General features: G+C 40.9%; 1 protein-coding gene across 1 annotated transcript; it reads left to right on the top strand.

The window, feature by feature from the left end:
* The first annotated feature begins 2515 nt into the window (after positions 1–2515).
* Positions 2516–5074, top strand: FGFBP1 (fibroblast growth factor binding protein 1). The gene is made up of 2 exons (XM_042812335.1): positions 2516–2578; positions 3947–5074. Exon 2 carries the CDS (start codon positions 3965–3967, stop codon positions 4673–4675), a length of 711 nt encoding a protein of 236 aa, XP_042668269.1. The 5' UTR covers positions 2516–2578; positions 3947–3964; the 3' UTR covers positions 4676–5074.
* The last annotated feature ends 5544 nt before the right edge of the window (positions 5075–10618 follow it).

Raw genomic sequence — 10618 nt, 5'->3', positions numbered from 1 at the left:
TGACATATGAGCATATAGAAAATACTGCATGTCTACCAAGTCTATGAATTACAGACAGGAATATGCATAAAACCTCTTCTTTCTTTGTATCAACAGCAGAAAAATACCAAAAAGATTTGATTCTGTCAGCTCTAATGAAAGTAAAGCACTGATTTCTCAAGTTTCAATCCAAAAGGCGGCAGGAATTCATCTGGTTTAAGTTTCTACCTCCCACTGGGATTTGGGTACCCATGTTTGTATTTTCCAATTATTACTTTTATGTGTTAGTATTGCCAAACCTTTCTGTGCTTGTCTCCTTCTGATTTAAATAACTAAGCAGATCCCCATAAATTTGATCTTGCCAATTAGCTGCTCAAATTTGCCATATGCTGCACAGATCAAATTGTTTCTCAGCTGTTAGTCTGCACCGTTTGTTCCATGGCAATGCTGTGATTGCAGTTTACAAGCAAACAGCATTTCAACTCAGCAAAGAGCAAGATGAAGGTGTATTTTAAAATATGGGGAAGGGAAGAGGGGAAAAAAAGACTTTCTTTGAAAATCATAGACAAGTTTTTATATCATTTTAGTTGCTGTTGTTGACAGATGCTGATTAAGTATAATTGATTAGGAAATGAAAATGCTACGTTAATGCTGTGACAGTTACTTTGGAAATGTCCTAATTACACTACTGCTCTTAAAGGTAAAGGTCGGCAGTATCTTCAGAAGAAATGGAAAGAACATCTCCAGTCTAGATTCTAGTTTGCATGGCTTCTCCTTCTCTTGAAGGGAGAAACAAAAGAAGGAAAGTCTGGTAGTAGAGAAATGAAGAAACTAGAGAGAGGTTAAAAACAGAGACCATATTGGGACATTGAAAGAAATTGATTTGCTGATAAGGGCATGGAGATTGCAAGTTTCAAAGGTTAATGCTTTATTGGTTTGCTTGTGGTTTCGTTTTTGGTGATGTGCCCAAATCAACTTCCTACTTTGTCACCTAAAAATCAATTTATAGTGTGCACACATGAGGCAACGGAATGTGATAAAGTTGTACCTGAATTAGAGCCAGAACATGAGGTCATGTAACCACTTTGGCTTGACACTGTCGCTGAAGTAATTAGCCCTGATGAGATGCTCATTACTTTGGATGCATGGCCATAGTAGCACAGCTGCAGTGCTTAAGGATCCAAGCCATAGTCTGCAGATGCTGCTGTCTGTACTGTGCAGAGTCAGTTTGGGATTCCTGAGCAGGACAATCCCTCCTGGACTTCTCTCTTGCATTATCTTCATTCTCAGATTCCCCCCAACCTGACAAGCTGTTAATCATTTTCTGATCACTGAGTCACACCAGCCCCATTCATCAGTCCTTGGCAGTGCTGAGGACACATCTTCCACTTTTAGCGGACTGTTGCAAGTAGTTCCATAGGAACTCATGCCAGCCAAAGGCACAGAAGGCAAATCTGGTGCCTCAGCTTGATCAGAAGCATCCCAGGGAGCTGAACATACATGGATGGCTAAACAGATAGTTGTGTCTCATAGATTACATCCTCAGTACTTAAGATATTTGAGTCCTCTTCCCCACATTCTGTCACTCACACATTGCAGAATGACCCATTTTATTTGGGGTTTTTGGCTTCTGATTTTTTACAGAATGTGAACAGTCTCCTTATCACCAGTCCAGACAATGCTTTTCCTACAACTTTTTCCCTCTGTCACATCCCATTAATATACTACGGGAGAGATGAGGAGGAAGAGCTGCCTTTCTTACAAAGATATCTCCTTTCTCCTATCTTCTTGTATCCCAACCATTTGTCTTGGAACTACTTCTAAAGTACGTATTACAATTGTCACACTTATACTACCCAGTAAATTCTCCTGAAGCATCTCCACTACAAAGGCAACCCCACCACAAAGGCACCAGCCTATTCTTTAAGCAAAGTCAATTATCAGCTCCAAATGCATATTTATATATGTATTTATATGAATTTGTTTCTGAACTTTATGCTTATGACCATCCCACTGTCATGAATCCTGTCCCTAATGCAGAATAATGACTTATTTTGGTTCTAAACTGTTCTCTAACACTTCTTTACTATTAATTTACTCATTTGTGACAGGAGGTGATGAAATCTTCTGAAGGTAGGCTTGAAGTGCTCTGTGGAACGAGTTTCATTTTACAGAGAGACACTGCATGCTGACCTAAAGTCAATTGCACACAGTAGCAGAGCAACTTGCAGGATATGTCTCTCCATGGCTAGGAAAAGCTTTGTTAGGGAAGCTCATGATGTAAGGAAGTTCTTATCACTGTGTACAAAGAGGGAAGAACTTGGCCCAAGGAATGTCTGATCTATACACACACACCTTGTCACCCCACCGTGCTGATGTTTTGTGTGCTAAGACCTGGCACTTCTCCAAGGAGGTGTGTCAAAGGTGAAGGAACATGGCACGGAGGCATCCTATTGTGTTGTAACCGTCTTGCTGGAGCCCAGAAGGTGTGTCTCTGCCCTTATAAATACCGCGCTGCCTTTACAAGCAGCTCCAGTCCTTCTGAGAGAGACGAGCTGCATGCTGAGTGAAGTTTGGATACCTCTGGCTCCTGGGCAAGGTATTTATTTCAGCTATCTTACTTTCACACCGTTCTACTTGTAACTGAAAGTTACTGCCACATCATTAGTTGTTTTAATTTTCACTTGTTGCATATTTTTAACAATTGCATATTTGTAACTACCATGTGGTGTTTTCTAAAGAGGGTTTTATGCTGTGAAAATCTCTTTGAATAGAATAAGGCAGCGAGTCAGGTAAGAGCTACACAGAAGTGGGACCTGCTCACGTCTGCTGCTATCTATGTGTTCTATGTGCAGAAAGTCGAATGCTGAAATGGGCTCCTTATTAGCATGCCTCCACATGAATTTCTGCTTTCTAACGTGGCAACTTGGCTGCCGAAATGTGTGTGATGGAAACGTCTGAACAGTACACTTAGCACACTAAAAGCCACATTTAACCCTCAGCTATTATGGTGTGCTCCACCAGAGCTTTGATCCTGAAAGCTGCTTCACAGAGGGAAACACCTACAGAAATAAATGCATTCTGTACACAGCAGCTTTAGGCACATCCAATTGTACTACAGGTGCCTTCAAAAGCAAAAAGCAGTTCTGTTTGTGCAGTAGGCAAGACAAGAAAAAAATGCATCTGTAGTTACTTTTCAGTTTATGAAAAAAATATTTTATTTGTAATAGAAAGCTCTTACATACCAGCGTACCAAGTGAATTAAGTAAATTTACAGGATGCCTAGTAAATAATTATGCTCTATTTCTATTTAGCACAGAGGCTGGAGTCAAAATGACTCATGTGACATTCACAAAATGGGAGATCGTGGACATAGCAGCAGCTTTGTATGGCATAGCTTCAGATATCCATCTCAAACTGACAAGTCCTGTGGCCAAATTCTGTCTGGGATTGCAGAAGGGATTGCAATAAGGGTTCCTCAGTTATTAGGCAGGAGTGTATCTTGGGAAAGAGTCTCTTCTGTTTCACACTGTTTGGATATAATAATATGTAATGGTTCTAGAAACCAGGTACTGTGCACATGGAGGACAGAGGATCTTCCCAGTAACATCAAAGAATCATAGAATCATTGAGACTGGAAAAGACCAGTAAGATCATCTAGTCTAATCATCTACCACCAATACTTCCCACTAAACCATGTCCCTCAGTGCCACATCTCCATGTTTCCTTAACACCTTCAGGGATGGTGACTCCATCACCTCCCTGGACAGCCTGTGTCAATGCCTCATTGCTCTTTAGGAGACAAAATGCTTCCTAATATACCACCTGAACCTCCCCCCTGGCAGAGAGGTTCTAATAGGTGTCGTTCTAACAGATATCAAGGAGCCGGTCTGAACTCCTGCAGCTATCAAATAAAGTCCAGTAGGAAGTGAAAATGTTTTAATGACTGTATGTTTTTGTTTTGAAGGCAAATAACGAGCAAAACATGTGGATTAAAAATGTTGGACTCCTGTGTGTGTTGATTCTGGTGTCCCAGATTCTACTCACCAGCTGTGAAAGGCAGGAGAGAAGAAAGGGGAAACAAGGCATAGAGCACGGTGGGAAAAAACAGACTGAATCAAACCCAGAGAGAGAAAAAGGGCGGAAACCAAAAGGAGGAAAGGCATCTCCTAAAGGCAAATTTAAATCCAAAGAAAATGCTGACTGCACCTGGGCGGTGACCGACATGAGTGCTGCAACTGTGCACATTGAGTGCAGGAATGGGGACAGTGCGTTCTGGTGTGAGTTCTCAGGGGACCCCTCCACCTGCCCACACTATGCAGCAAATCAGAAGTCCTACTGGAAGCAGGTCTCCCGCTCCCTGAAGAAGCAGAAGCAGATCTGCCAAGACCCCAGGAGCATGCTAAAATCTAAAATATGCAGGAAAGGCCCACGAGGCGCTCACCTCAAGCTGACACGCTCAAGCCTCCTGGCAGCAGAGGGCCCTGCCAAAGAGCACCCAGCTCACCATGCTGCAGAGGATGCCCAGGTCCCAGCAGCTTCTGAGACTGGAAAACAGCCAGAACACAGCCCTCCAGACTGCGTGGAAGACGTAGATTACATCGATCAGAAGAAGGTGGCTGAGGAATACTGCCCAGAGAGTTTGCTGTCTTTATGCAACTTCTTCATCACCATGGTGCAAGACAAAAAGTGCTGAGGATGTGTTTGTAAAGTTACGCATCACAACAGTCTGATCTCACCGAAATTACTGCAAACTCCCAGGTTTTATTCTCCTGTTATATAGTGTACATAGGAAAAAAAAAAAAAAGACATAAAGCTGTATATTTATATATTTTTCAGATTTTGTTTTTACACGACAGACGACACTTGGTACAGTTGAAGATGTTACAGATTTCATTTGCACACATGTTTCTACACAAGCATTACCTGTTGATTTTACGTACTCTGCACAGAAGTATCTAAGCAGTCTCTTTGCCCCCCTTTGAGCTGTGCTAGCCAAAGGGATGAGTTTGGTGCTATGCACTCCTCAGTTATGTACTCTGCATTTGACCTAAAAATTACTAAGAAAAATAAACTTCAAGATATATTTAAAGTATTCTCTGTGTGTTGAATTAAACTTCTCTGGAATTGCTGAGCTTTTCTGAAAGGCTGATCATTCACAAGACCTAGGCAAAGTATTGCCTATACAGCTGTTTTAACAAACCTTCTGCAGCTTTGCAGAATTCAGCCAGAGCATTCAATGATTTTGTTTGAGGGAAATAAACTATTATTTGTTTGTAATCATCATGATAATGAAGGGTGGCAGGATTTTCATATTTTCATAATTTTACAAAAAAATTTTGGTTTTCCCAACTCATCAAAAGATGACAGAAAACTTTGCAAACTTCAGTTCTTTCATTTCTCCTATATTATGAAGCACGTTTTACTTTTCCGTGGTAGGGAAACTGAGACACAGAGATTAAATGGCCTGCCCAAGTTCACTTCTGTTGCAGGGCTGAACTCTTCCTCCAGCAGCTGAAGAACTTACGCTCACTGCTGCCTCTGTATTTCTTTGAAGTTCCATTGCCTGCTCTCTACATATATGGAAAACACTAATAAATCCTTTTCCATGTGTTAGACTTCATCTGTATTTAAAAAATATTAATAATAATCCAACTCCACAAGAACAGAAATTTTAGAAAATTTCAAGCCAAATGCTGACAGTTGATCTTTGGAAACATTTAAAACTTCAGCTGAAAGAAAAATGTGCAAGTTACACTTTTCTAGTGGCAGTAGGCTGGAAAGGAAGGTCTGCTGCCACAGTGAAAAAACTTCCTTGAAATACAATTTCCCTGATAATTCCTAGCAGATTAACATAACATTTCTGTCCCTTGAGAAAATAAAACCCATTCCTTTTTGTAATTATCTCTCTGCTAAGACCTGGGCTGACCCCAAAATTTTAAAGAATATTCATAAGATGAGTTGTTATGAGTAACCTTTTATTTAAATCAACATGTCTGGGGAGGATGTTTTAATGCTGCTCTGGCGAGTTGCTACATTCAAGACGAATGTCTTGAATGTAGGATGCTGCTATTAGTCAAACTGTGTTATTTCAGAAGGATTCAGCTGTATTTTAGTTAAGTCCGGATTAGAAGAAGAAGGTAGATACTTCTTACTGAAATTTGAGCCTCACATGCCTTGTGGATACAGGGGGTATTCCCAGGCTGTCTGGTGCAAGTATTGTTAGACCAGTGCCCACAGTAAAGCAAAATTTCCATAAAGAGGCATCAGTGCTATATTCCAAGTAGACGGAAAGACACAGCCATTCTGGTGCCACATTGAGTGGAAAGCTAGCTACCCACTTCTTATTATTAATGTAGATATGCAGGTATGGAGTTTCAGCTTCTAGAAACGTTGTGTTTCAGCCTGCACCACTTCACAGTGGAAAAATGCTGAAATAAGGCCAGAAGATGCAGAGGAAGGATGAGTAGCACACATATGGCTCAGCCAACCGTATATTGTAGCAGTTAGTGACAAATATCTAATCTAGTATACAGCTACTAGTATAATAACCTCAGATTACAACCAGAGCACTAGACAAGGCTGAATTAAGAGGCTCAGTTGTTCCAGATACTCTGGAAAAAGTCCAGTCCTAACTACCCTTAGCTGCTGTTACCCTCCCAAGTACTAACATCAGCAATTGGTTGCCTGAAGTGTGATCCACCCCTTGGGATCTCCAGGAGGCACTGCTCAGCTCTGTGGCTGTTGGCCAGCCATGCACATGGAGCCAGTGACATATTCCCAAAGCAAATTCCAGCCCGAGATTCCGGAGCTGTGACTGTATCTCTGCCTGCTGGACTGTCAGCACGTGTGGGAGCTGCATTCTCCTCTCCAGGGATGAATGACATTGTGTTTCCATGACTTCATTGTCTTGTTTTCTTCCAGGACTGACTGCTACCCTCTTGCATGGATCTTTCCAGAAGGAAAACACTTGAATCTTAGCAGTTCCAGGGTGCATTTCAGCTGAGATGTATGGGATTGTTCCAGTACCCCAGAAGGACTACAACGTCATGGGCAGCCATAGACTTCAGTGACTACATAGACTACAGGTCTATAGTCAAGTGCATCTAAGCTTTCAGCATGCTTAGCAAACCTTGTGTTTCAGTCATGAAATCTACAATCACTTGACTACAATTGCTGGGAGCTGCTCTCTTCTGAGCATTTACAGGGCCACTTGGGTTGGTATAACATTGGTCCTTCTAGAGTCAAGCAGGTTAAATAAAATATTTTCTGGCATTCACCTTAGGGTCTATGATCATTCTGAAAAACTTCACCATTGACTCTACTCTGCATATCTTAGTGGTGGTACTGAATTTTCTAACACCATCTTTAGCAGAGCAAGAGGGAACAAACGGATTTAAATTATGCCTGTGCAGCCTAGGACTTCTGCACCTTTCAACCTTCAACAAAGTTCAGAGAAACTAAGAGTTAAAAGGAGATTAAAAACATCAAAGTTAAGCATTTTTTGGAAGTTATTTGCTAGTACTTGGTAGTCTTACCTAGGAAATCTAAGATGTAATTCTATATTCACTAGGAAATAGGGGGATGTTATTAGTGAACAACAAATAGTTCTGGCAGTGCAGCACAACTTTAGACTTTGTAAAATTTCAGCTCCTTTAATTTTAAAGTTTCTATTCTTTCATTATTTTCTGTAGTATATATTTCACACATACGATCTCATTTTAATGAGTTTCCGCTTCTTTTGCAACCTCTTTTATTCGTTTACCACTTTGGCAGCAGTACAGGTTACACATCTAATCTCTCCTGTTTCATGGCTGCTTGTAGAACAGAGCAGGGTGAGTCAACTTTCCTGCTCCCAAGAGGGCCCTACCCTCCTCTTTCCCTGAGGGGGCCAATGGGTACCTACCGCCTGATATCACCTCACCTGAATTTGGCCAACCGTTGCAGAGACTCAGTGTTCAGACATGACATATTTTACACTGCTGTGCTCAAGTCATGTAGGCATAGTTCAACCTAGATAACAAATTCCACTCCCTTTTCCACTTTTACCTGGTTGGGGTTTTTTTGTTTTGTTTTGTTCTTTTTTTTCTGATGCTGCCCTGAGCAAGGCAGCTCCGTACTTGTTGGTAGCTGCTGTGCCTCACCCATGTCTTTCCCTGGATCTCATTCCATTTCAATATATTTTATTGTGTGTTCCTCTAGGCTATTTCCAAGAATGGCAACGATTTGTTTAGCACACTGGGACTTGATCAAATAGGAAAACCCATCTTTGAGGCTATTCCAGCAAAAAAGAGATTTGCAGTCTTGTCATCAGGGTAGTGGTAGCATCTCCTCCCTCACTAGAGCACATACAGCAGCACAGTTGGTAGTCTAACAAATCCTATTGATCTCAAGACCATTGTAGGTATTCCTGTGTTCTAATATCTTTCAGTGTCTTTCTGCTCTTTCCCTTGAAAGGACGGGGTACCCTGAAACCCACTTGCAATCGTCAAAACCCTCAAAGAACCAGAGAGGAGAAGTCAGTGTTACAAGAACCTTGACTCTGTTTGAGTGATAAGACGTGGAAAGATCGAAGTTTCTAAAAATCACTCTGGTGCCTCACTTGCTCCTTCCATTGTCATCACAGCTGTGAGACAATACAGGGATTTGTGTAAGCAGAAGGGACTGGCCATGTCACAGATCATTTTGCTTGTTTGTAGAACTACTGCTAGCAGTAATGTATGCATTGGAGTTGAAATTCTCTCTTTAAAGAGGACTGATGTAACAGGTTTCTCTGGAAATGTTCTCCTATCCATGTGAAGTATGCGTTTCATACCATTACTGGAACTTCTTCCAGGCTGCTTGTAGATTCCACTTGAAAGAGCTGTTTTAAGGCAAAGAAGTGGTAAGCAAGAAGTGGCAGAACTGTGAAGACTTCCCTTCAGCTTGTTGCCACCTGACTGCCTCAGTCACTGATCAGATCCAGCACCACGTAGAAATGATAAGTTTAATTATTCTGAAGCTTCCAGGGGACCATGGAAGCATTACGCTGATTTGCAGGCAACAAACAGACACATCAAAGGGACCTTGTTATATAATGAGAGACTGCAACATGTTCAAAGCTGCCTGTGAGTATGCACATGTAAGCACTGTGGTGCTTTGTGTATGCAAAGGGAGAGGAGCTAATGTTAAGATGGATCCTAAAGTCCAGAAATTACAATGTTATCTGTAACAGCAATGTATCCTATACATCAACGATATGTGTATTAATTACATATAATAAGTCTGCTTAGATAACAGGATATTTTAAAAATAATGAGTTATGTTTACATCTGTTGCCTGAAAGTGATGTGGTTTCTGGAGTCACTGAGAGAGAGGTGGTGTGATTCTCTGGAAAATCTGGGAGTGCTTTTGGGCTGTTCCACAGCTACTGCTCCTATTCCTTGTTCCAAAGGGCCTTCTCATGGATAACTGCATGTCTGCAGTGCAGGCTTCCAGGACATGTTGTCTTATATGGCTCTAGGTATGAATGTGGTCGTTGCCCAGCATGTATGGCAGCCTGCAGACCTGAGGTCCTACAGAGTGTGTTCCAGTCAAGTGTTCTTGATCTCAGAGATCCTTTGTTCCTCATTTACATGTTCAAACAACACCAAAGTGAGCTAAAGCAGCCAGTTTGTGGACAGAAAATTTGGGACACTAGGGGATGTTGGTTTGTGTACAACACTGTATAAATTCATTGAGCATTCAATGAGCAAAGCATTAGGGATTGCATGGACTGCTGCAGAAGGGCTGTTGGAGCTGGCAGCAATCCATTCCTGTTAACAATCAGGTTGCTGGTTGGAAAGGGTTGTTGGAGCTCCCAGGTCGCCATCACTGTAAGAGAGATGACGTTAATTTTGGCCAGTGTCCAGCTGGATAACTACACTCTATCCAGATGATTTCCAGAATTTCAATCTGTTGCACCTTTGGCAAAATGTAGTGAGAAGCTCCAGGCCATGGAATTGGAGCAATATTAACAGAAATGGCATGCATAAATTTGGTTTGTTTTTTCAAACTAAAAAGAAAGAAAACGTATGTACAAAATAAATGTGAAGAAATAATCACATGAGATTCTGTAGGAGTGATGACAAAAAAATCTATCTCCATAAATAAAAGTCTGAAGTACATTGCTACATTATTTAGGGAAAGAATAAAAAAGAGGGAAGATCTATTTTAACTTATATATATATAACAACATAACATATATGTTAACATAGTAATATTATTATCAGAAGTAAAACAAATGCTGTCATGGTTTCATGGTTTTAGAAATAATTCTTAGACTTTGAATATGCAATTTTTCCTCATCCAGCTGGAGTATATTTCCAAGTAAAGTTGTGGTGGAGTTTCCCTTTTCAAAAGCTGGCAATGTTTAGCTGGATACCACCACTATCATATGTAATATTTCTTTCTTGACTTCATAAACCAATCCCATATCTTTATCTGCATATTCAAGCAGCAACTTGTTTTACAGGCCTGGGTGGGAATGGAAGAATCAACCAAGACCTGTCAAAGACAAGGATCCCTCCAGAAGCATATATCGTAAATATGTGTTATAAATATAACACAAATTCATGTCTCCTTCTTCTCTGACACAAAGTCAGAGCATATGAAAAACAAA

This window comes from Centrocercus urophasianus, unplaced genomic scaffold, assembly GCF_019232065.1.
Source record: "Centrocercus urophasianus isolate 14NV4802_14NV808 unplaced genomic scaffold, USGS_Curo_1.0 seq_13, whole genome shotgun sequence".
NCBI lineage: Eukaryota > Metazoa > Chordata > Aves > Galliformes > Phasianidae > Centrocercus > Centrocercus urophasianus.
The sequence above is the reverse complement of the archived record's forward strand: the minus strand, read 5'-3'. Positions and strand labels throughout refer to the sequence as shown.